Source organism: Lithobates pipiens, unplaced genomic scaffold (genome assembly GCF_037356315.1).
Source record: "Lithobates pipiens isolate NorthernLeopardFrog02 unplaced genomic scaffold, aLitPip1_a1.2 Scaffold_23, whole genome shotgun sequence".
Taxonomy (NCBI): domain Eukaryota; kingdom Metazoa; phylum Chordata; class Amphibia; order Anura; family Ranidae; genus Lithobates; species Lithobates pipiens.
Window position 1 is genome coordinate 141,236,624 of NW_027507785.1, and position 27,752 is coordinate 141,264,375.

General features: G+C 41.0%; 1 protein-coding gene across 2 annotated transcripts in view; it reads right to left on the minus strand.

The window, feature by feature from the left end:
- FAM83F (family with sequence similarity 83 member F) overlaps nucleotides 1–27,752 on the minus strand; it is a 450,556-nt gene that overhangs the window by 129,970 nt on the left and 292,834 nt on the right. For both annotated transcript variants that reach the window (XM_077452447.1, XM_077452448.1), the window contains exon 3: nucleotides 5,196–5,317. In XM_077452447.1, coding sequence (XP_077308573.1) covers nucleotides 5,196–5,317 — 122 coding nt within the window. The remainder of the gene's footprint in view (nucleotides 1–5,195; nucleotides 5,318–27,752) is intronic.

Here is a 27,752-nt window from a genome sequence, read left to right on the forward strand (position 1 = left end):
AGCTGCCTGGGGCGCACTGCCACCTAGGACACCCGGCTGCTGGTGACCCTCTTCCCTCTCTCTGCAGCCAGTAACTAAGTCAGTCTCAACACAACAGGCAGCTGCTCCCAAGTCCCTCTGTACAGTGTCAGAGGCACAGCGGCAGCAGAGAACTGTGTCTGTGTCCCGACTGAATCGAATGGAGAAAAGAAAGGAAACATCCGCTGTGCCTCTGATCATCACAATACCAGACTGCTAGTGACCTGTCTGTCTGTGTTTCACCATCACCACCAGTCTCTCATCATGTTTCACTACAGCCAGCTGTGCCCCTCTCTCTGCCCAGTTCCCGTACGCTGCATGGTCAGTTCTCCCCCCACAGCTTCCCCTCCCCCTCAGTCTTTCCAGCCATGTCCACGGCTCGGTGCTTTTAGCCTCCACTGTGTGGGCTTCTCTGCAGGATCAGAGTGCTCTCCCACCGACACAACACTGCCAACACCCCCTATGCTGGTAAACGACTTCATCCCCAGCCCAGCCTGCCTTTAATATGTGTCTTCAGACAATTGTACAGCCCCTGCGGTAGTCAGAACAGGAAAGGAGAGAGAGCTGGGACAAAACCCCTACTCCCCCCCCCCCCCCCCCCGGTAATCTAAGATCTATGCTGCTGTTTCTTCTCAGCTCTGTTCTCCTCCCAGTGAGGCTGTGGTCACATGTAGTGGAGCCTGGATAATAGGCACATGATGCTGCAGCTCATTCAGAAGAAGGTAGCTGAAAAACATGTCACCAGGCAAACCACGTGTGCTGTACAAGGTCTGAGTCAGGAACACCAGGGGTGGCTGGGGAACTGCACATACAGAATCCTGACAATGTGTGTAGTGTTATTGAGAAGCAGACTATAGCTTTGTGAAGGATGTCCTGTCACTGCTTCAGAGCCCCAACAGGCATGCAGATGCACACAGGTTGGGTAAGACAACCAGAGGGATGGAAGTATTGCTCATATCATCATGTATTACTGACTGAACTGCACTCTACACATGTGTCAAATTATGTCCTGCAATGGTTGAGAGTAGGGATGAGCTTCGAGTTCAACTCATGTTCGACTCGAACATTGCCTGTTCGCCTGTTCAGCGAACAGTGAACAATTTGGGGTGTTTGAAAAGCCATGGGAGAAATCTAAAGTGCTAATTTTAAAGGCTAATATGCAAGTCATTGTCCTAAAAAGTGTTTGGGGACCTGGGTCCTGCCCCAGGGGACATGGATCAATGCAAAAAAAAGTTGTTAAAACTGAAGTTTTTTCGGGAGCAGTGATTTTAATAATGAATTAATGATTAAAGTGAAACAATAAAAGTGTAATATTCCTTTAAATTTCGTACCTGGGGGGTGTCTATAGTATGCCTCTGAAGGGGCGCATGTTTCCCGTGCTTAGAACTGTCCCTGCACAAAGTGTCATTTCTGCAGAAAAAAAATTCATTTAAAATCACTCGTGGCTATAATGAATTGTCGGCTCCCGTAATACAGAGAACACTCATTGAAAGTCATTGATCAAAAAAAAAAAAAGCATGGGGTTCCCCCAAATTCAATTACCAGGCCCTTCAGGTCTGGTATGGATATTAAGGGGAATCCCACGTCAAATTAAAAAAGAAAATTGACGTGGGGTCCCCCTAAAAATCCATACCAGACCCTTTATCCACATATGGGTGACCCCGCCCCCTCTGATGTAACGCAGGTTTCCGTTACATCAGAGGGGGCGGGGTCACCCACACGTCATTGGGGAAGCCTGGCTTTCCTCACTAGCGTCAGAGAAGGGCAGGGCCAGGTGATGGGTGGCCCCGTCCTCCGCATATAACAAACGTCAAGCCGCCCAAATCCCCGCAGCGCCTCCTCCATGGAGACAGAAGATGGATGGATGTGCTTCAGCCATCGCTGGACCCTGGAGAGATGATCATCCGTCGCTGGATAGCAAGAGTGGATTACCACCGCTGAAATGTTTTTTTTTTTTTTTTTTTACAAAGGAATTTTTCAAAAGTGTGTTTGTCTTATTTAACAATTTTTTACACTTTCTTTGTGAAATGGTAGGGGTACTTTTGTACCCCCTTACCATTTCAAACGGGGGGCCGGGATCTGGGGGTCCCCTTGTTAAAAGGGGGCTTCCAGATTCTGATAAGCCCCCCAACCTGCAGACCCCCACAACCACCGGCCAGGGTTGTGGGGATGAGGCCCTTGTCCCCATCAACATGGGGACATGGTGCTTTGAGGGGTCACAGATCCCCAAAGCATCCTCCCAATGTTGAGGGCATATGGCCTGGTACAGTTCAGGAGGCGGGGGGGTGCTCGTCCCCCCTCTTTTCCTGCAGCCTGCCAGGTTGCATGCTCGGATAAAGGGTCTGGTATGGATTTTTAGGGGGACCCCACGGCAATTTTTTTTAAATTTGACACGGGGTTCCCCTTAATATCCATACCAGACCTGAAGGGCCTGGTAATTGAATTTGGGGGAACCCCACGTTTTTTTTTTTTTTATCAATGACTTTCAATGAGTGTTCTCTGTATTATGGGAGCCGACAATTCATTATAGCCGCAAGTGATTTTAAAGCGGGGTTCCACCCTAAAGTGGAACTTCCGCTGATCGGAACCCTCCCCCCCTCCGGTGTCACAACTGGCACCTTTCAGGGGGGAGGGGGGTGCAGATACCTGTCAAAGACAGGTATTTACACCTACTTCTGGGCATAGACTCCCACGGGAGTCTATGCTTCTTCCTGTCCCTGCGCGCTGTCTGCTGGGACACACACGGGTCCCAGAGACAGTGCGGACAATTCCTATTGCGCTGCGCGACCCGCACATGCGCAGTAGGGAACCGGGAAGTGAAGCCGTAGCGCTTCACTTCCTGATTCCCTCACCTAGAATGGCGGCGGCAGCAGCCGAGAGCCGAGCGATCGATCGGCCTCGGCTGCCGGCATCACTGGATCCCGGGACAGGTGAGTGTCCATTTATTAAAAGTCAGCAGCTGCAGTATTTGTAGCTGCTGGCTTTCAATATTTTTTTCCACAGTGCAATGAATTTTTTTCAGAAATAACACTTTGTGCAGGGACAGTTCTAAGCATGGGAAACTTGCGCCCTTTCACAGGCATACTATAGACACCCCCCAGGTACGAAATTTAAAGGAATATTACACTTTTATTGTTTCACTTTAATCATTATTAAAATCACTGCTCCCAAAAAACTGCAGTTTTTAAAACTTTTTTTTTGCATTGATCCATGCCCCCTGGGGCAGGACCCAGGTCTCCAAACACTTTTTAGGACAGTAACTTGCATATTAGCCTTTAAAATTAGCACTTTAGATTTTGAACGTTCGAGTCCCATATACTTTAATAGGGTTCTAAATTTCACAAGAAGTTTAGGTCTGTTCGCAGGTTCTGGTGCAAACCAAACCGGGGGGTGTTCGGCTCATCCTTAGTTGAGAGACCTATGCTGCTTGCTGCCTCCTGTTCTAATATTGAAGGATCTATGTGTGCTTTACACTGGTAGCAAAACCGACAATGTAAAGTTGCAAGCAAACACAGACAGATCATGAATCCACTGCATCCACTTAAAATTCCTTCCAGAAAGTATAAATAAAATGGGACATCTCAGTGATTGTAAGGTTAGGTGGCTAGTCTATACAAATGTGACTCCCCCAACCTACATATAATAAGTGTTTTTTAGTGGCTCATTGTGTGTTAAAACACCATTGTCTTGAGTGACAGTGTAGAATATTTGATATTTAATCTTTATTCTTTTTAGTCATTGTGACATTGTTTTTTAGATGGATTTTAATAAATGTATTATATTTTTATATTGTGGTCCATTCATGCTACACCTCACAAGGTAACTTATTAGCAGCAGCTATTCTTTATTGCTGCTACATTATTTTGTATTTTGGAGGGGGGAATCCTCCATAATTGTACAAATCACTGTTTAGCCATCTCTGATCTGATCTACCATCCCTGATCACTGGCCAGACCTGGAGTACACAGAGATGAGGGGTCCAGGGATCTGTCCTGTCCATCCCGCCTGGTGATTGCTGGCATATACAGAGCTGGCCCTCATACACCAGACTCTTAGCCCCAGTTCACACTAGAACGCGTGCAGGAAAACCACAATCCATGTGCATTTCCCACACCGCATTCAAATTGCATTACTCTTGCAATCTGCAGTGGGTGTCAGTGCATTGTTAATGAGACCCCACATGCAGGTCACAAACGCAGTGCATTTGCCTTCACTTGATCACATGGTACAAATTGACCATTTAATCCAGTTGCAGTGCAGTTCCAAAATATGTGCTGCACAACTTTTGTGCAATGTGGCACAATTTGAGCCCATTCAAAATGATTGGGCTCAAATCACACCACAAAGAATCTCATGTGAATTACATGCAATTTATAGTGTGAATCAAGGCTAAGTATACCTGTCACATCTGTGTAGTGATGGCTGTCATGGATCTAGAAGTGTCAGCGATGACAGGAGACTGCACAATCTGGAATCTGAACTGAGGGGGGGAGGGGGGGCAAAATGGGGTTTCGCCTAGGGTGTGCCAAATATCCTTGCACCAGTCCTGTACAAATGATCTACCCTAGATTAGACCAAATACCTATGTTTAAGTGCCTTATACCTTGCTTACTCCTGGGAAATAATATTGGATGAGCATTTAGAAATATTCAGCCATATCTGAGATTAGTCCTTGGAGGCAGGGGAATCAAAATGCCGTAATTTATTAAAACGAGAATGGACCTTGAGAGCATTAAAATGTACATATAAAGGAGTAATTATAGTAGCTTGGTGAAACAAGGGTCACCTAAACAAATGCCCTCATATTGGATGAGGAGGTTAATAGCAAGGGGGTGGGGGATACAGGACCTGCATGTAACAAGAAATCTCCTTGGATGGGATTTGGTGATTGTCTCTCAAGGTCTCCCAAAACATTTAAAGAATCAATTTTTTTTTTTTTTTTTTAAGGAATCACATTGTTTAGGGTCCAAAAACAATGAGAAATACCACAGATACACTTTTATTGGTTTTCAGTAAAATGTTATTGCATATTGTTTATACAACTCTTGATATGTGGATGTTTCTAATCATCCATAATGGTCTTTATTTTCTAAATCTGATATCTGATAAGTGAAGTGTAATTTAGGTACTATCAAATTTAGCCATTTAATGCAATTAATTTAACAAACTTAAATTACCTGAAGGAACCAAAAGCAACTTTATCTCCATCCACCATAAGATATTTATGTGCGATTGAGCCACTGACCTTCCCAGAAGGCAGGTAGAATCCTACTCCAGTGACATACCTAACACGAAGGTTCTGCAGAGATAAGGAAAAAAAGATTAAACCCATAATGTTTTTACAACTGTGTAAACATTCACATTTGATGCTTTTATATCCTTTCTAAGCATAATTCAACAACATAGGCAAGCTTCCTGCACTGTCATGCCCTCTGCCTTTCTCTGGAGAACAGAAGGCTGCTTGGCAGTAACACTCACTCCTCCAAGCTGCCTTAAAAGAAGCTGAGGAGCATGGTAAACTGCAAGTGCTCATAAACTTGCTTTGATCAGCTAGGCTATACCTGATACAAGATCCCTTGTTGGGATACTGTTGCAGTTTACACAGAAGATCATGAAGGAAGTAGTGATCTGGCTGACTATTGTCAACAGTGCAATTATCCAAACAGCTGTTCAGGAACTGTAGGTAAAAAGGACAGTTTTGTGGGATGTAAGGCCACAAACAAGAACCTGCTCCACCTTTGACAGGTTTAAGGACCTCAACTCAACCTAATAAGGCAAGCACTGCATGACAGTGCTGGCTATACTGACCTTCCTAAAAGCCCCTCTTATCCCTGGGGCAACCTTAGCTATCTAGACACCCATCTCCAACCAGCTAGAAACTGCTCAATCTCTCCAAGCAATCACAATGACCGAGTTACAAAAATCCTATTCTAAAACATAAAATTGAAGGACTGGGAAACCTGTGCAAGGGGCTGCTGAAGATCAACACCTTTACCCTTAGTGAAAATTTTCCTAAGCCTAATTCTAGAGTGACCAATAGATACTCCTGTTCATATAGACTTAGTTAACTGGGTCCTCTACTCTCAAATACTCCAAAATGAGAACCCAGGAGTCATCATTGGTAATGTTGTGCCACTTTGACAATGAAAAGGGGAGAGAAGAGGGGAGAGATTTGAAAATATATAAAGGAAACTGCCATACCTATATTCCCTAGAGAAATAGTAGAAGAGCTGGAAGAAGAAATTTCAACTGAGGAGATCCAACAAGCTATTTCGGAACTGGCCCTGGGGAAAAGCCCAGGTCCAGATGGGTATACTGCTAGATTTTATAAAGCATTTCAAAATTCAATGATACCTATTCTTAAGAAAACATATAATTCTATATCTAAAATACAAACTTTTGTACCACAATTACAGAAGCTCATATTGATTCCAAAACCAGAGAAAGATCATACACTCTGTAAGAACTATAGGCCAATATCTCTGATATTATATATATATATATATATATATATATATATATATATATATATATATATATATATATATATATATATATATATATATAAATATATAAAATATAAGGTTATATTCAAAGATTATATCCAAAAGATTAACACCTATTATACCAGGGCATATAAAATTAGGACAGAAAGGATTTACAAAAGGACGAGAAACAAGGGATATTATTAAAACTTGTACACTGATGGAGTACGCTCAGAGAGCTGCCATCCCATCATGCCTCTTAGCTATAGATGCCGAGAAGGCATTCGATAGGGTGGGATGGCAGTTCTTGGAGGAAGCTCTAATTCAGATAGGAATTGGTCTAAAAATGCTAGGAAGGATTGTTGCACTGTACACCAATTCAAGAGCTAAAGTAAGAACAAATGGAATATATAAAGATTTCAAATGGAACTTGACAGGGATGTTCCCTATCCCCACTGTTATATATAATATTAATGTAACATCTTATTAAATCAATAAGAGAGAATAAAGAAATTCAAGGGATAAAGATTAAAGGCAAAGAATATAAGACAGCTGTATATGCAGATGACTTACATAGTTACATAGTTAGTCAGATTGAAAAAAGACAAGTCCATCCAGTTCAACCAAAAAAAAAAATAATAATAATAATAATAATATCATACAATCCCATATACCCAATTCTATACCCACAGTTGATCCAGAGGAAGGCATCAACTTTACCTATAAATATTAGTACCCAGTTATATTATGTACACTTAGGAAATAATCCAGGCCCTTCTTAAAGCAATCCACTGAGCTGGCCGGAACCACCTCTGTAGGGAGTCTATTCCACATTTTTACAGCTCTTACTGTGAAGAAACCTTTCCGTATTTGGAGATGAAATCTCTTTTCCTCTAGATGTAAAGAGTGCCCCCTTGTCCTCTTTGTTGACTGTAAAGTGAATAACTCGACGACTTACTATTGTATATAACTAATCCTATTATAACAATTCCAAATTTAATAAAAGAATTTAAATGGTTTGGGGAATTAACTTTAAATTCCATGTCAATGGAAACGGGACGCGATTAAATATCTGGGAATATATATCCCGAAAAATTTGAAACAATTACAAGAATTGAACTACAGTGCGACAGTCCAAAAAGTAAAGAAAATATTGCAAAAATGTGAAAAAATAACTTATTCATCAGTAGGAAAAATAAATATAGGGAAGATGGAGATATTGCCATTGTTGCTATATAGCTTTCAGACGATACCTACAATACCATCAAAAAAACTTATGAGGGACTTGAGAAAAGCCCACTGCTTTTCTCAAGTCCCTCACAAGTTTATTTGGTCCCATAACCCCCCCCCCCCCCCCCCCGAATAAGAAGAGAAATTTTAATTAGATCAAAAAAAAATGGAGGATTAGCATTACCTGATTTTTCTAGATATTTGCAAGCAGCATCATTGATTAGAATAATAGATTGGTACCATAATGCATATAATAAACAATGGGTTAATCTTGAGGAGGTTATTGTGGGTACACAACTTAAATATTTGCCTTGGATAAAACCCTATTTATGACCAAAAGAAAAAGAACTACTGATTTTCGTAAAGGCTACATTAAAAACATGGAAGGCCATACTGAAAAAAGGAAAACTGTCCACTATGGTCAGACCTATGACCCCATTATTCTGCAATCCAGAATTTACGCCAGCATTAAAAACCACAAAATATTTAAAATGGAATATATTGGAAATTATTATTATTAAATTTCAAGATTTGGGACCCGAATATAAAAATAAATGGCTACAATACCATCAATTAAAGACATTTATTGAACCGATTAAAATTTTAATAAATAGACAAGTTACTAAATTTGAACAAATAATTATGGAGGAACATAAACCGATTAAAAAATTATCTAAGATTTGAGGACTGGAAACGGGAAGTTAATTTCACGCTCCCATATAAAAAATTCTTATATAAAAATAGGGGTTGCCCAGCTAAATATCATAGAATTTGGGATAGATGGTTGCAGGAGGCTGCCACGTGTGATTAGGGAATTTGATGTAATGTTGCAGTAAATAACGTGTCGATGTTAGGACTTTCCTTGGCTGTGATACATAATGGCTACTGTAATTGAGAAATGTCTCTTATCTACTGTTATGGTTATGACGCAACACCTTTTGAATGTTCGGTGTATGCCACTGTGATTGTAATCTCTGCAATAATGTTCAATAAACATTACCTGTTTAAAAAGTAAAAAAAAAAATGATCTAAGATATATGATTTACTACTTCCCTCTGGAAATATTAAGGAATTAATAGGAATGAAAACATGGGAGGAAGAAATAGGGAATTCAGTAACAGAGGAAGAATGGCATTTTTTTTTTAGGATAATACATAAAACATCAACAGCAACCAAATATCAAAAAAGAAACTATAAGATTGCATTAAGATGGTATAGGAGTCCAGTAGTAATGAATACAATAAATAGAGGGAATATGGATAATTGTTGGAGATGTAAAGTAGAAAGGGGGATTTTAGATCACATATGGTATGGATGTTGGAAGGTGAGAGTTTTCTGGAATAAGATATTGGAAATATATCAGAAAATGGTCGGAGTAGAATTGAGTCCAAATATAAATATTGCGTCATTTTCTCTTACACCAAAGTCAATAAAGCGAAATGAGGCAGAATTATTACATCATATGACAATAGCAGCTAGAACAGTAATAGCACGTAAATGGAGAGAAATAAATAGTCCAACTATGACGGATAGGGTATGTGAATTTAAAAAAATATATTACATGGAAAAACAGATAAGAGAATATAGAAACAATCAAATGCCAGTAATATGGCAAAAGTGGTAAGAATTTTGGTCCTAAAGAAGAATGTTAGAATATTTGTAATCAGAGGGAGGCAGAGGGTCCAATGGGATGTTTCGGGAGGAGATGATGGTGCAGAGGGGAGGGAGAGGAATTTCATTATTTTTTTTGAATGTGGGAGTGAATGGATAAGAGAGAAAGTGGAAAATCGAAAAGGAAATAGTTACATAGTTACATAGTCAGTCAGGTTGAAAAAAGACACAAGTCCATCCAGTTCAACCAAAAAAAATAAATAAATAAATAAAATAAAATATACTATACATACATATACATATATATACACATATACATACATATACACATATATATATATATATATATATACATACACATACATATACATACACATATATACACACATACATATACCAGCCCATATACCCAATTCTATACCCACAGTTGATCCAGAGGAAGGCAAAAAAACCCAAAATGTAATAGCCTATAATGGAGATATTTATATGGTTATGTAAAGGAAGTAATTTATGTTTGCTTTTTTTCTTTTTTTAACCACTTGCTTACTGGGCACTTAAACACCCTTCCTGCCCAGACCAATTTTCAGCTTTCGGTGCTCTCACATTCTCACATTCTTTGAATGACAATTACTCAGTCATGCAACACTGTACCCAAATGAATTTTTTGTCATTTTTTCCCACAAATAGAGATTTCTTTTGGTGGTATTTGATCACCTCTGGGATTTTTATTTTTTGCGCTATAAATGAAAAAAGACCAAACATTTTGAAAAAAAAAATTTGTTTCTGTGACAAAATTATGCAATCTATTAATTTTTCTTCATACATTTTGGCCACAATTTATACTGCTACATGTCTTTAGTAAAAATAACCCAAATTAGTGGATGTTATTTGGTCTTTGTGAAAGTTAGAGAGTCTACAAGCTGTGGTGCGAATCATCATCACATCTGATGTACTGGTGGCCTATCTCATTTCTTGTGACCCGAACAAGCCAGGAAAGTACAAATACCCCCCAAATTACCCCTTTTTGTAAAGTAGACATTCCAAGGTATTTAGTAAGAGGCATAGTGAGCTTTTTGATGTTGTCATTTTTTTCCCCACAATTCTTTGCAAAATTAAGATTTTTTATTTTTTTTTTCCCACAAAATTGTCATTATTTCTCTCACATGGCATGTGTATACCACAAATGACACCCCCAAAAAAATTCTGCTACTCCTCCTGAGTATTACATAACCACGTGTGGGACTTTTTCACAGCCTAGCCACACAGAGAGGCCCAACATGCAGGGAGCGCCGTCACATGTACTAGGAGCATAAATTACACATCTAACTTGTTGACTACCTATTACACTTTTGAAGGCCCTGGAGCACCAGGATAATGACACGTGACACTGATGACAGATGGCACTGATACATGGCACTGATGACACTTATACGTGGCACTGATGAAAGATGGCACTAATATGTGGCACTGATGACAGATGGCACTTATACGTGTCACTGATGACAGATGGCACTAATACATGTCACTGATGACAGATGGCACTAATACGTGTCACTGATGACAGATGGCACTAATACGTGGCACCGATGACAGATGGCACTAATACGTGGCACCGATGACACGTGACACTGATGACAGATGGCACTGATAACTGGCATTGATGACATGTGACACTGACAGGTGGCACTAATGACAAATAGCACTGATGACAGATGGCACTAATGTGGCACTGATGATAGATGGCACTATGTGGCACTGATGACACGTGGCACTGATGACAGATGGCACTTATACGTGGCACTGATGACAGATGGCACTGGGGACAAATGGCACTGACAACAGATGGCACTGGGGACAGATAGCACTAACAGGTGGCACTGGGGACAGATAGCACTAACAGGTAGCACTGGGGACAGATAGCACTAACAGGTAGCACTGGGGCAGATGGATGGCACTGGGGGAGGATGGCACTGGGGCGGATGGTACTTTTTTTTTTACTTACGGCCGCTGCAGCCGTTCATCTGTCCCTTCTCACACGCTGTCTGTGTGAGAAGGGAGAGCGGCGCTGAGAGATGGTCTCATATGTTTACATATGAGATCATCTCTCATTGGATAGGCCGATCGTGCTGTAAACGGCCGCTGTGATTGGCCGTTTACAGCGATCTGTGACTGGCTGTGTCCGAGGGACACGGCCAGCACAGAACTTCCCAGATGCACGCTCACGGGAGCGCGCATTGCGGAAGTAAACAGGAGGATGTCCAGGGACGGCCTCCCGGCAGTTAGCGTCCGCTCTGTAGCCATTTTTCGGCTATAGGGTGGGCGCAAAGCAGTTAATGTTGAATATTGAATACATGTTAATATGTTGTTTTGTAAAAAATTTAATAAAAAGTAATTTGAAACAAAAAAAACCTTGGAGGAGATCTCCAGTTCATCTTCTATGGTGCCACTGCACACTCTGCAAAGAAGATAGGCTTTGAAGCCTCTGCTGAATGTTTTCAGGAATCAAAGTTGCAAGTAGAGTATAGATGGGATTCCCCTTTGCTCTCATTGCCTCCAAAAATGGGAAGACAGCAATTTTCCAGTTCATGGTCAACCTACCAAACTATAGTGCTTCTGTGAAAGACAGGATCTCCCAACATCTGCACTGCCAGGCTGGTACAATTCTTTCAACACATTCCAAGCAACTCCTGCAAAAATGTTACACAAAAAAAAATAAAACAGACAAGAAGTTCCTAGCAATGGCTCTGCTTAAGGATCTAAACTTCTACACTATTAAATAGGGCTGCAATTAACGATTATTTTCATAATCGATTAGTTGGCCGATTATTGTTTCGATTAATCGGTTAATAACCTTTAAAAAAAAAAGTAATTTTGCTGCCAATTTGTTGTTGGGCAGATAAAAAAAACACAAATTGTGTTATTACATGCTTTTCTGCAGCTTCTCCATTGAAGAATATTGAACCAAAAAAACAAATAGCACCATTATGCATTAAAAAAAAATCCTTGTCTTCTCCAAACATGCAGCAGCTGAAAAAATCATGGATGTGGACGTGTCCCATTGGAAACCATATAAATGAACTGTAGTATGTTTCTGCAAAAAGCACCAAAAAACAGAGGTGTGACCAAGGCCTGAGATGTTTAGTAACATAATGGGGTTAAAAAAACTAAAATCAGTACAAAAAGAGCAAATAATCGCTACTGTAAGGAGTTCATTTTTTACTATGGGACAGTGAAAGTAATATTTACAGTAGCAATTTGCTCTTTTTGTACTATAAAGGGCTAATTTAAGTTTTTTTTTAACCCCATTATGTTAGTTGCTGATTAATTGATTATGAAAATAGTAATCGATTAATCGGCAACTAATCGATTATGAAATTAATCGATTAGTTGTTTCAGCCCTACTATTAAACACATGTCCTCCATCCCTTACAATAACAAGAATTCATATCAAATTTACCACAGTAGTGGCAACTGATGTTTTCAAAAGAGGTCTCTATCTAATCCCCATCCCATGGCCTGACCATAATGCAGTCCTAACAACTATTGCATCAACCATACCTAAAGCACAAGATAAAACATGGTAGTTACCATATTGTCACAAAATTGAACATGCTCTGAAAGAATATTTAACATTCAACAAAAGACCAGAAATTTCCCCAATAACATTGTGGGAAGCACATAAACCGGTCAATAGAGAACGCAGAAATCTTGCACGTAAATTAGAAACACAATTTAACTCCTTTTTCTTAGCTGTCCAAAGCAATCCTAATCCAACTACTAAAAATAATTCAGAAAAGGCACGCCTGGAATATGATCTTTTTCTTACAGAATCATCTGATAAATTACTGCGTCGTTCCAGACATGCTTTCTTCATGAAATCTAACAAACCAGTCACATACCTGGCGAGGGCACTCAGATCAACAAATAACTCATTTAAACCAATTAGATTAAAACTATCTAAAAACATATATACAAGCAACCCCCTTAAAATCACACAGTTTGTTCTCACTTAAATACACTATACACGGAATCAAATACATTCACTTCAAATGAAGCAGATTCCTTCTTCTCACAAATTAACCTACCTGAACTAACTGTTTCACAAAGAACACAACTTGAGATACCTATCACGGCAGAGGAAGTAGAAAAGGTCATCAAAGAGTTGAAAATTAATAAAAGACCAGGACCAGATGGTTATTCTGCATTATACTACCGCACCTTTTCAGACTCTATTTCCCCTATATTGGCAGAGGCATTCTATGATTTACTCGAAAATAAATCATTTAGACAAGAATCCTTATTGGCGATCATATGTACGATTCCCAAACCCCATTCCGATGATACTTCTTGTACTAACTACCGACCTATATCAATGCTAAAATCTTGATATCAAAATTCTTGCAAAGATCTTAGCATCTCGTCTAAGTAGATTCATTGGCACACTTATAAATCATGATCAAGTTGGCTTTATGCCAACACGACAAGCAGGTGATAATGTACGCCGAGCAGTTCTTTTAGCACAAATTTCCAAAGCACGTCGCATTCCTTCCCTCCTGCTTTCTCTCACTTGATATTCAAAAGGCTTTTGATTCTATATCCTGGTCCTACCAGTATTACACATTACAGAAGTGGGGTTTTGGCCCAAATTTTACTAACTCGATCAGGGCACTATATAATAAACCTAAAGCATATGTTAAATATTCAGGTTATAAATCTGATACCTTTAATATTGAAAGGGGCACTAGGCAAGGGTGTCCGCTTTCACCCCTGTTATTTGCACTTCTTATAGAACCCCTTGCCCAACGGATCAGATTAGATTCCACCATAGCGGGTATTGAAGTAGGGGGATTTCAACACAAAATTTGTCTATTCGTGGATGATATTCTCCTATTTCTTTCATCGCCACAAGTATCAGGCCCTAACCTAATGCCAATACTTGACGAGTTTGCTACCTTCTTTGGCCTTTTCATTAATTCCAAGAAATGTGTAGCACTAAATGCATCTCTTTCAAATTTATAATTAAGTTCAGCTAAGGTAGGTCTCCCCTTTACCTGGGCAGATAAATCCATTCCATATCCAAGAATACACCTCACTGCATCACTCTTGGATCTTTTTTCAGCCAATTACCCTCCGATGTTAAAAAATATAACAAATATGTTGAAATCTTGGAGCCACCTTCCTTTATCATTGTTCGGAAGATTCAACACAATAAAAATGACAGTCTTACCCAAATTATTGTACCTTTTCAGAGTCTTACCAATTTCAATTCCTGCCTATTACCTGAGAATTATACAGAAAAAGGCAAATGCATTTATATGGGGTTCTTCTAGACCACATACACAGCAACACACACTTTACCTCCCTAAATTAAATGGGGGTCTAGGTTGTCCTAATTTTGCATCTTAATTATAGAGCAGCACATATAGCATCATTAACTAAATATCATGCACTACATGAATCCCCTCTATGTGTATCGATCGAAGCTGTTGAATGTGATCCCTTGTCAATGGCAAATCTGATTTGGCTCTCACCGAGAGATCGTAGAGGGTTGCGTAATCCAATTACAAAACATTTTGTTTCCCTATGGGACAGATGCAAATTAATAAATCAGTTGCAATCATTACATAATTATCTATCTTTTTACAAAAACCCTGCATTTTATCCAGCATGGGTATCTCCTAGATCTTTCAGAGCATGGGCTAGAAGAGATATGCTGCAGATGCACAAATTTGTGAATTCCTCATCTTTTATCCCTTTCCCAACCCTCTGTGATAATTATGGAATACCGCAATAAGAACTATTTAGGTACCTCCAGATAAACAATTTTAACCATAGACAGTTCACTAACTAATTTAACTAACTTTGAAAAATATTGTAAAAACGACCCTCATGCTAGGGGCATAATCTCAACCTTATATGTTCAATTGTTAGCTAAACCTGAAACAGAGAAACCAGCTTATGTCCAGAAATGGGAGGTGGACTTAGAACAAACACTTGAAAACACAGAATGGAATCAAGTCTGGTTAGCAACCAAAACAGCCTCTCCCAATATATTAGCTGTAGAGGCAAATTATAAAGTACTAATAAGATGGTACCTTGTACCGGCTAGAATAGCGCAATATGTGCATAACTACTCAGATTGTTACCGTGGATGCGCTGAGTTAGGAACACATTTCCACATTTGATGGTCATGTCGCAAAGCTCAAATTTATTGGAATGAGATCTTTACTATAGCATCTAAAATGTTAGGAATATCCATTACCCCAGATCCCTCAATGGCACTCATTAATCGAAGGCAAGACCTTCTAACACACACCCAATTTAAATGAATTGTCAATTTATTCACCGCAGCAAAACAAATACTTGCATGAGCCTGGAAATCCCCTTCATTGATTGTGGATGAGGTAGTGAATAGGATGAATAACGCTATGATGCAAGCCAAAATGGCAGCTCTTGAAGCTGACAAGCTTATCAAATTTGAAAAAGTATGGCATCCATGGATAAAAAATTATTTACCATCAAATTTTAACAAAGAAGTTCTATTACCATGGTAGCTGACCCAATGGGTAAGTGATTACAGTATATGGATTCTGAGTGATATGGAGGCCCTCGACTCGACCTTGCGGACCTCTCTTCTTACCTTCCTTGTTTCTTCTCTTCCTATCTTTGCTTTCTTCTCTATCTATTCCTATTATGATTTTGAAGCTCTTTCCTACTTCAGAAGCTAATTCCTCTAATAAACCATACCATTAATATGCGTTATTGTTATAGTAGTAATTATAGTTGAATATATCATTTACATTGTATTGAATATATAAATCTGAGCTTCATTACTTCTGTTGTATATTATGTACTTAACCTATTGTCAAATACTCTATTGTATCTTCAATAATATCTTTTTGACAAGGAAAAGCGGTCACTATCACTGTAATCTCTCAGACTCCCAAATAGGTCATCTATATGTTATATAACCTAGAATGTCAAAGGCTAAGCCAAACTACAATCGATGCTACAAGCATTAGCTCAGATGAAGATTACTATAATATGCTTCTGAGAAAATGAAACCCCTCCCAAATAGGTCTCCTAGACTTTAGCAAAAAGAAAATTTAATACATAAATCTACATAATACATAAGCCCACATATTAGACACCTCGTGGTGCCAGAACCTTGACACCAAAGACTACAAATACAATATCCATACTAACTATACAAGATATGATTTGATTTACAGGCAGTCCCTAGGTTACAAATAAGATAGGGACTGTAGGTTTGTTCTTAAGTTGAATCTGTTTGTAAGTCGGAACAGGTACATTTTTTAAGTGTAGCTCCAGCCAAAAAATCTATTTTTAAGCTTTTTGGATAGCATAGGGAATGTTACCCCTGTAACATTTGTTTAGCTGTATGTGCCCTGTATGTCCCCTTGTTCAGAAGATTTCGCCTCACTTTCTGTCCCAATGACAATTGGATTTTGAAAATTTTGGGCTGTTAGGGAAACACGGACTGGTGATAAAACATCTTACAGGAGTAAATTTCCCATCATAGGAGTAGATTTCCTCTCACTTCCTGTTGTCTCCCTCCGTTTGTAAGTAGGGGTCGTTTGTAAGTCGGATGTTTGTAAGTAGGGGACCGCTTCTGTATATACACTAACATCATCTTGATTAAATTAAGAAAGAAAACGTAAAAAAAGAAAGAAAATAAATGAATGGTTACAGCTAAACAATACGCTTTCACGAACGATACAATAAAACATGGGCATACTGGTTAGCTTACAAATCCTCAAATAATTACCAGATAGACCTAACCCACTTATCTATTCAAATCTGAGACATACCTGTAGATGCTAACAATTTGGTAAAAAAATTACTTTTAGTTTTCAAATTTTATGCCTACCTTTAGATTTTTAGTCCCTTCTCCCATCCTCTTTGTCCACCCCCCACCCATCCTTCTGCCTTCCTTGCATCTTCTGATAGTTTCTTTGTTGTTATTCTTATGTTTATTTTTGTTTAGTTACAAAATAGGCCAATACAGTACACCAAATTGTATGCAATGATGACAATCGCGACACAAAATTGAATACTATCATATTGTTACACATTCTGGATTTTTTGGGCCAACCAATTTGATACCAATTAATATTTAATAAAGAAAAAAATACCCATTATTGAGCTGATGTTTTCATTGTCCTTTCCTAGAGTCAAAAAGATGAAGCTATGGTTCAGTATACAAAAAAGGAAGCTTTGCCTTAATTGAGAAAAGCTGGGAAAGGAAATGACTTTAAAGTGTACATACTGTATGGTGATTTACAGTATCTCACAAGAGTACACCTCTCACATTTTTGTAAATATTTTATTATATTTTTTCACGTGACAACACTGAAGAAATTACACTTTGCTACAATGTAAAAGTAGTGAGTATACAGCTTGTATAATAGTGTCAATTAGATGTCCCCTCAAAATAACTCAACACACACCCATTAATGTCTAAACTGCTGGCAACAAAAGTGAGTACACCCCTAAGTAAAAATGTCAAAAGTAAACTCTCCTACTCTGATGCTTCTTTTCATTTAGTCCATTACAATAAGTAATTATCAAACTATAGCCACTGTAATCCAGCCCAAATCGCATATTACTTACTGTTTAAAGAAACGTTAAAAAAAAAAAACTTGTGTCCAGGGGTAAGGCAGTGCCATCTTAAGTATTGTTTTCGGAGTCCACAGTAGAGGGTATTTCTGCCTTTACATTGAGCACTTCCTGTACTGTTAACCAAGCCTCCTTCTCAATCTAACTTTTCTATGGCAACCCTGTTTCGCTGCTCATAGCTGATATGGTTTATTTCATAGTATTTACGTGTGCCGATTATCTAGTGTTTGCCTATGTCAGTCTTATCAGCTTCAGCTAATAAGACTGCGGTAATGCTGTCGGATGCCCAGGTTAACACTCCATGTGATGTCACAGAGTGTAGTAGGAAGCTCTGAGTGATTATGCAGTCTTGTGGGATTTCCGTGTTGTGCCGTAGGAAGTCCTGATAATAGACAGATGAGCACACAGAGTGTGCCGTAAATCAGGGAAGATATGGGCATGCTCCAGTGACTTCATTCTAAAGAACAAAAAGGATTACCACAATACTAAGCAAGTAAGGAGATATCTACAAGCAGTGTTCATTAGGGTTTTTTATGCTGATTTACAACCACTTTAACCGTCTTGGGCATGGGGTTCACCGGAGCTTCACAAGTTGCAACTGGAGTCCTCTTCTACAATTCCATGACGATATCACGGAGCTGGTGGATGTTAGAGACCTTGCGCTCCTCCACCTTCCATTTGAGGATGCTCCACAGATGCTCAATAGGGTTTAGGTCTGGAGACATGCTTGGACAGTCCATCACCTTTACCCTCAGCTTCTTTAGAAAGGCAGTGGTCGTCTTGATAGTGTGTTAGGGGTCGTTATGTTGGAATACTGCCCTGCGGCCCAGTCTCCGAAGGGATCATTCTCTGCTTCAGTATGTTGCAGTACATGTTGGCATTCATGTTTCCCTCAATGAACTGTAGCTCTCCAGTTCCGGCAGTACTCCAGCCCCAGACCATGACACTCCCGCCACAATGCTTGACTGTAGGCAAGATACACTTGTCTTTGTACTCCTCACCTGGTTGCCACAACACATGCTTGACACCATCTAAACCAAATAAGTTTATCTTGGTCTCATCAGACCACAAGACATGGTTCCAGTAATCCAAGTCCTTAGTCTGCTTGTCTTCAGTTAACTGTTTTCAGGCTTTCTTGTGCATCATCTTTAGAAGAGGCTTCCTTCTGGAATGACAGTCATGCAGACCAATTTGATGCAGTGTGTGACATATGGTCTGAGCACTGACAGGCTGACCCCCAACCCTTTCAACCTCTGTAGCAATGCTGGCAGTGCTCATATGTCTATTTCCCAAAAACAACCTCTGGATATGGTGCAGAGCATGTGCACTCAGCTTCTTTGGTAGACCATGGCAAGGCCTGTTTTGAGTGGAACCTGTCCTGCTAAACCGCTGTATGGTCTTGGCCACCAGGTTGCAGCTCAGTTTCAGTGTGTTGGCAATCTTATAGCTGAGGCCATCTTTATGTAGAGCAACAATTATTTTTTTCAGATCCTCAGAGTTCTTTACCATGAGGTGCCATGTTGAACTTCCAGTGACCAGTATGAGAGAGTGAGAACGATTACACAAAATTTAACACAGCTGCTCCCCATTCACATCTGAGACCTTGTCACATGACTCCAGGGAGGGAAAATGGCTAATTGGGCCCAATTTTGACCTTTTCCCTTAGGACGAACTCACTTTTGTTGCCAGCGGTTTAGACATTAATGGCTGTGTGTTGAGTTATTTTGAGGGCACAAAAAATGTACATGGTTATACAACCTATACACTCACTACTTTACATTGTAGAAAAGTGTAATTTCTTCAGAGTTGTCACATGAAAAGATATAAATAATAAAATATTCACAAAAAATGTAAGGGGTTGTACTCACTTTTGTCAGATACTGTCAATGAATGCTCATGCCCAAACATTGTGCAGTAGTATTATAGAACCAGCTGATAAGAGTTGTATATTATATCTGTAATATATTAACCACTTAACAACCGGCCCATAGCCAAATGACGGCTACAGGGCGGTTGTTTAACTCTGGGAGGCCGTCATATGACGTCCTCCCAGAATTCCGCTCTCGCACGCCCCCTGGGGCGCGCACTCGAGAGCATCCGTGACCGCCGGGTCCATAGGACCCGGCGCATCACGGATCACGGTGATCGCCGTTTACCACGTGATCGCTCCGTCAAATGACGGAGTGATCACTTGTAAAACAAACCGGCGTCATGTTATGACGCCGGTTCCTCCCTCCCCCTCTCTGTACCGATCAGTACAGCGGAGGGGGAAGAGATCGGTGTCAGCAGCGCTGTGGGCTGCATCTGCAGTGCCCACATCGCTGCTCACACGAAATTTAACCCCTCAATTCCCTGCCATTACTCTGCAGTACCCGCCAATACTCTGCAGTACCCGCCAATACTCTGCAGTAAAATTCCAGCCAATACTCTGCAGTACAATTCCAGCCAATACTCTGCAGTACAATTCCAGCCAATACTCTGCAATACCCTGCCATAAATTGCCATACCCGGAGATACCCAGCCATACTCGGAGATACCCAGCCATAGTCGGTGATACCCTGCAATACCCAGCCATAGACATCCCCCCCCCCTCCCGCCGCCCTCCGGTGCTTCTACCGACTCGCCAATACGATCAAATCCAGAATCTTTTTAAAAATTTTTTATTTCAGGCTTCCCAGCTTAGAGGTGAGATGTGGGGTCTTATTGACCCCATATCTCACTGTAAAGAGGACCTGTCATGCCATATTCCTATTACAAGGGATGTTTACATTCCTTGTAATAGGAATAAAAGTGATCAAAAAATTTATTTTTGGGGAAAAAAAATGTCAAACTCAAATAAATAAAGTAAAATGAACAATAAAATTATTTTTTTTTTTAAAGCGCCCCTGTCCCCATGTGCTCGCATGCAGAAGCGACCGCATACGCAAGTCCCGCCCACATATGAAAACGGTGTTCAAACCACATATGTGAGGTATCGCTGCGAACGTTAGAGCGAGAGCCCTAGACCTCCTCTGTAACTCAAAACATATAACCAGTAAAAAAAATTGAAAGCGTCGCCTATGGGGATTTTTAAGTAGCGACGTTTGGCGCCATTCCACAAGCGTGTGCAATTTTGAAGAGTGACATGTTAGGTATCTATTTACTCAGCGTAACTTCATCTTTCACATTATGCAAAAATTGGGCTAACTTTACTGTGTTTTTTTTTTTTAAGCACAAAACAGTTATTTTTCCAAAAAAAGCATTCGAAAAATTGCTGCGCAAATACCGTGCGAGATAAAAAGTTGCAACGACCACCTGTATTCTCCAGGGTGTTTGCTTAAAAAAAACATATATAATGTTTTGGGATTCTATGTAATTTTTCTAGCAAATAAATGATGATTTTTACATGTAGGAGAGAAATGTCAGAATTGTCCTGGGTGCTCCAGAACGCCTGATGGCGCTCCCTGCATGTTGGGCCTCTGTATGTGGCCACACTGTGTAAAAGTCTCACACATGTGGTATCACCGTACTCGGGAGTAATCGCAGAATGTGTTTTGGGGTGTAATTTGTGGTATGCATATGCTGTGTGTGAGAAATAAATGGATAATATGACAGTTTTGTGAAAAAAAAAAAAAACACAACTTCAAAAAACTCATCATGCCTCTTACTAAATACCTTGGAATGTCTCCTTTCCAAAAAGGGGTCATTTGGGGGGTATTTGTACTTTTCTGGCATGTTAGGGTCTCAAGAATTGAAATAGGCCGTCAATACTTCAGGTGTGATAAATTTTCAGATATTGGCACCATAGCTTGTGGACTCTATAACTTTCACAAAGACCAAATAATATCCACCAATTTGTACTTATTTTTACCAAAGATATGTAGTAGTATAAATTGTGGCCATAATTTATGAAGAAAAAAATTACTAATCTGCTAAATTTTATAACAGAAACAAAGAAAAATTATTTTTTTTACAGGATTTTCTGTATTTTTTCTTTTATAGCACAAAATTAAAAAAACGAGCGGTGATTAAATACCATCAAAAGAAAGCTCCATTTGTGTGAAAAAAAGGACACAAATTTCATATAGGTCTAGTGTTGCATGACTGAGTAATTGTCATTCAAAATGTGAGAGCACCGAAAACTGAAAATTGGTCTGGTTATTAAGGTTGTTTAACCACTTGAGATCCGCGCTATAGTCAAATGACGGCTACAGCGCGGATCTCGAATGCCGGGACTACGTCTATTGACGTCGTCCCCTTTAATGGCTCCCCGCGCTTTCCCGGGAGCGCGCATCGGGGAAAATCTGTGTTGGCCGTGTCCCCTGGACACAGCCAATCACAGATCGCTGTGAATGGCCAATCACAGCGGCCGTTTACAGCGCGATCGCCGCCTCCAATGGGTGATGATCTCAAATGTAAACAAATGAGATCATCTCCCATTGCCGAATCTGTCTCCTCACACAGAGACAGCGTGAGGAGAGAGATTCTGTGAGTTAAGAAAAAAAGTGTTTTTGTGCCATCTGTGCCCGCCAGTGCCCATCTGTACCCCGCCAGTGCCCATCTTTACCCCGCCAGTGCCCACATGTGCACCATCTGTGCAACGTCAGTGCCCACATGTGCACCGCCAGTGCCCACCTGTGCACCGCCAGTGCCAATCGGTGCCCATCTGTACCAATTGGTGCCCATCTGTACCATCTGTGCCGCCTCAGCAGTGCACATCTGTGCAATAAATCAGTGCACATCTGTGCCGACCCATCAGTGCCCATCTGTGTCACCTCAGCAGTGCCCATCTGTGTCACCTCAGCAGTGCCCATCTGTGTCACCTCAGCAGTGCCCATCTGTGTCACCTCAGCAGTGCCCATCTGTGCCACCTCAGCAGTGCCCATCTGTGCAGACTCAGCAGTGCCCATCTGTGCAGACTCAGCAGTGCCCATCTGTGCAGACTCAGCAGTGCCCATCTGCCGCCTCATCAGTGCACATCTGTGCAATAAATCTGCACATCTGTGCAATAAATCAGTGCACATCTGTGCCGACCCATCAGTGCCCATTTGTGCCGCCTCAACAGCGCCCATCTGTGCCACCTCAAAAGCACCCATCTGTGCCACCTCAAAAACGCCCATCTGTGCCACCTCAAAAACGCCCATCTGTGCCACCTAAACAGTGCACATCTGTACAATCAGTGCACATCTGTGCCGACTCATCAGTGCACATCTGTGCCGACTCATCAGTGCCCATCTGTGCCACCTCTGTGCTGCTTCAACAGTACACATCTGTGCCACCTCTTCAGTGCACATCTGTGCCATCAGTGCACATCAGTGCCACATCTGTGCCGACCCATCAGTGCCCATTTGTGCCGCCTCAACAGCGCCCATCTGTGCCACCTCAATCACCCATCTGTGCCACCTCAAAAACGCCCATCTGTGCCACCTCAAAAGCGCCCATCTGTGCCACCTCAAAAGCGCCCATCTGTGCCACCTAAACAGTGCACATCTGTACAATCAGTGCACATCTGTGCCGACTCATCAGTGCCCATCTGTGCCAACTCATCAGTGCCCATCTGTGCCAACTCATCAGTGCCACCTCTGTGCTGCTTCAACAGTACACATCTGTGCCACCTCTTCAGTGCACATCTGTGCCATCAATCAGTGCACATCAGTGCCACCTGATCAGTGCCCATCAGTGCAGGCTTAACCAGCAACCGTGGCTAAACAAGTCTTTTCCACCGAGGAGGCGTACAAAATTCTTTCCACGGCTGACGAGAGCAACAGGGAGCTCTCCACTTCAGATTCTTTTTCAGATTCGGATTCTGAAGCCGACATAAATTATGAGCCAGTCCTCAGCAGTGAAACACTGACTGAATCCGAGGAGGAAGATATCCGGCCCATCAAACGAAGGCATTCTAGTGAGGCAGTGCCGTCCACCAGAACCGCAGTGCCATCCACCAGCACCGCAGTGCCCCGGCAAGAAAGGCCAAGTACCAGTGGGGTGTCATCTCAGCCCCAAAGGGTTAGGAGCCATGCCGGCCTTCCCTATGCCCTTCAGAACCCCTTATGGCTTCCTCCTAATTCAGGAGAGGCCAATGTTCCCCCTTTCACTGCCCAGCCAGGAGTCCAGGTTGACACTGAGAATTTTACCCCAATAGATTTTTTTAATTTCATTTTTACGGAGGATATGTTGTCGTCAATTGTGGCCCAGTGCAACCTGTATGCACAACAATTTATTTTGAAAAATCCGACATGCCCGTCCCTACGAATGGAGAGACCCAACAGTGGAGGAGTTCAAGGTTTTTTTAGGCCTCACATTTAACATGGGACTCAACAAAAAAAATCTATTTCGTACCTATTGCTCAACCCACCCCCTCCACCACACACCGCTCTTCTCCGCTGTAATGCCCAGAACCAGGTATCAGATGATCCTGAGGTTCTTACATTTCAGCGACAATTCCCAGTGCCTTCCACGAAATGACCCAAATTACGACAGGCTTTACAAAATTCGTCCAATACTTAATTATTTCACACAAACATTCCCCAAATTGTTTACCCCGGACCAACACATATGTGTGGATGAGTCCCTTATTAAATTTAGTGGTAGGCTTAAAATGAAGCAATTTATGCCCAGCAAAAGGGCCCGCTATGGGGTGAAGATCTACAAATTATGTGACCGAGCCACAGGGTACACATATTCATTCATAGTGTACGAAGGGAAGGACACCCAGCTGCAGCCCCCTAATTGTCCGGACTACTTGGGATCCAGCAGAAAAGTTGTTTGGGACCTCATATACCCCCTATTGGATAAAGGCTACCACCTGTATGTAGATAACTTCTACACATCTCTGCCCCTGTTCCACAACCTTCACCGGAAGAAGACGCCAGCATGTGGCACCGTAAAAAGGAATCAGAAGGGCTTTCCTCAAAATCTTGTGAATAAGAAGCTGCGAAAAGGAGAAACCGCAAGTCTGAGAAACAAGGAGGTTCTGGCAGTGAAGTGGAGGGACAGAAGGGATGTGTATATGTTGTCTTCTATCCACAATGATACCTTTGTGGAAATCCCCAGAAGGAATGGCCCCGTAAAAAAAACAAAATGCATTTATGAATACAATTTGTTCATGGGGGGAGTCGACTTCAACGACCAAATGATGGAACCATATCTTGCCACAAGACGGACATACCATTGGTACAAAAAAGTAGCAATTTTTTTTTTTTCAATTGCCCATTTACAATTCCTATGTCATTTACCGCAACTCCACCCAAAACCCCAAACATTTCTTTGGCTACCAGGAGGAAGTTTTCACTGCCCTTATTTTCCCAAACGGCCCACCAGAAAATATCCGATCAGATATTATTAGTCGACTCTCCGAGCGCCACTTTCCCGATAAAATCCCTCCCAAACCAACAGGCCAAAGACGTCAAAAAAGATGTAAGGTGTGTACCAGAGCAGGAGTCAGAAGAGACGCATCTTATTATTGTGCACAATGTCCTTCCCAACCAGGCCTCTACATAGGTGACTGTTTTCGGCGTTACCATACTTCAATAAATTTTTAGTGAAGTATGGTAAACATAATCCTCAGTTCCTGCCTTCATACACCTTCACACCCCTTATGCCACTGCCTGCTCTGTAACTGACCCTGGCTTGTTATTTGACCACTCTTATGCCTGCCGATTCTGTACATACCGCTGCCTGATCTGGAACTGACCCTGGACTGTTATTCGACCATGCTTCTGCCTAACGATTCTGTACTGATCTGGAACTGACCTTGGACTGTTTGACCACGATATTTGCCTGCCTCTTGGACTGATCTTGTATTCTGCAACTGGACTAGTGGGATTCATTACGGGGTCTCACATATGTGAGGGGCTCCAGTATAGTTTTTCTGGATGAAGAAAACAATTTTCTTTGTTTTCTTATTCCTAGATTAGGGTCTGGAGACTCGGAGGCTTCAAAGAGATTTGGGAGGGAGAAGCCTCTACCCCTATCCCCATTCTGTCCTGAACGAGGCCCTACTTCTGTCTGCTACCTGTAGGACTTACTGCCGTCATGCCGCACTGACCACACCACAAGGACCTGCCTACTACCAGGACCAATATTTTTGGCACTGCTGACAATATCTCTGCACTGACCCTGGACTGTATATGGACAATATCCCTGCCTGCTGCCTGAAAAACTGTGTTCGCTGTTGCTGACCAAGTCCCTGCCTGCTGCCTGGACCAGTGATATCCTCCTGTGGACAACTGCGCTTCTAAAACCACAGGTAATCTTTTCTTTACCCTTTGCTCAGCATAATGTATTTGGGGGTGTAATTCTTGGTATGTGCAGGCTATGTGTCCCTGGAACGCCGACGGTGTTCCTTGCATGTTGCGCCTCTGTATGTGGCCAGGCTGTGTAAACGTCTCACACATGTGGTATTGCCATACTCAGGAGGAGTAGTAGAATGTATTTTGGGGTGTTATTTTTGCTATGTAAATGCTATGCGTTGGAAATATCTTATAAACGGACAACTTTGTGTAAAAAAAATGTGTTTTCATTTTTTTCCACATTTTCCAAAAACTTCTGGAAAAAAATTAACCATTGAAAAGACTCATTATGCCTCATAGATTATACGTTGGGGTGTTAGCTTTCCAAAATGGGGTCATTTTCTGGACGTTTCCATTGCCCTGGTGCTCCAGGGCTTTCAAAACTGTAATAGGTGGTTGAGAAATGAAATGTCTAATTTATGCTCCTAGAATGCCTGAAGGTGCTACTTCAAAATTAGGCCTCTGTATGTGGTCAGGCTGTGTAAAAGTCTCACACATGTGGTATCCTTATACTCAGGAGGAGTAGGAGTATGTATTTTGGGGTGTTATTTGTGGTATGCACATTCCGTGTGGGAGAAATAAGCTATTACAATGAAAATTTTGTGAAAAAAGATCTTAATTTTGCAAAGAATTGTGGGAAAAAAATGACAACTTAAAATAACTCACCATGCCTCTTACTAAATACATTGGAATGTCTACTTTCCGAAAAGGGGTCATTTGGGGGGCATTTGTACTTTCCTGGCTTGTTAGGGTCTCAAGAATGGAGATAGGCCTTAGTACATAAGATGTGATTTTTTTTTGCAAATCTTTATGATTTGCACCATAGCTTGTAGACTCTATAAATTTCACACAGATTATATAATATGCAATAATTTGGGTTATTTTTACCAAAGATGTGTAGTAGTATAAATTGTGGCCAAAATTTATGAAGAAAAATTGCTAATTTGCTAAATTTTATCACAGAAACGAAGAAAAATTCATTCATCAGTCTTTTTTCATTTATAGCGCAGAAAATAAAAAAACGAGAGGTGATCAAATACCACCAAAAGAAAGCTCTATTGGTATGAAGAAAAGGACAAAAAAATCATTTGGTTACAGTGTTGCATGACTGGGTAATTGTCATTCAAAATGTGAGAGCACTGAAAGCTGAAAATTGGTCTGGGCATGAGGGGGGTTTAAGTGCCCAGTAAGCAAGTGGTTAAGTGCCCAGTGGTCAAGTGGTTAAAGTTCCTATACCAGACTAAACAGTAGGGATGGGCCGAAAGACCCCCAGTTCAGTTTGCATGAGAACGTTAAAACATTGCAAAAGTTCAAAACCGAATAACGAAACCCCATTGAAATCTATGGGACTCAAACTGTAAAAATCAAAAGTGGCCAATTTGAAGGCTTATATGCAAGTAATTGGGCATACAATGGTTATAGGGGGTCTGGGTACTGCCCTGGGGGACATGTATCAAAAAAAAAAAAGTTTGTAAAAAACTTCATTTTTAAATAAGCA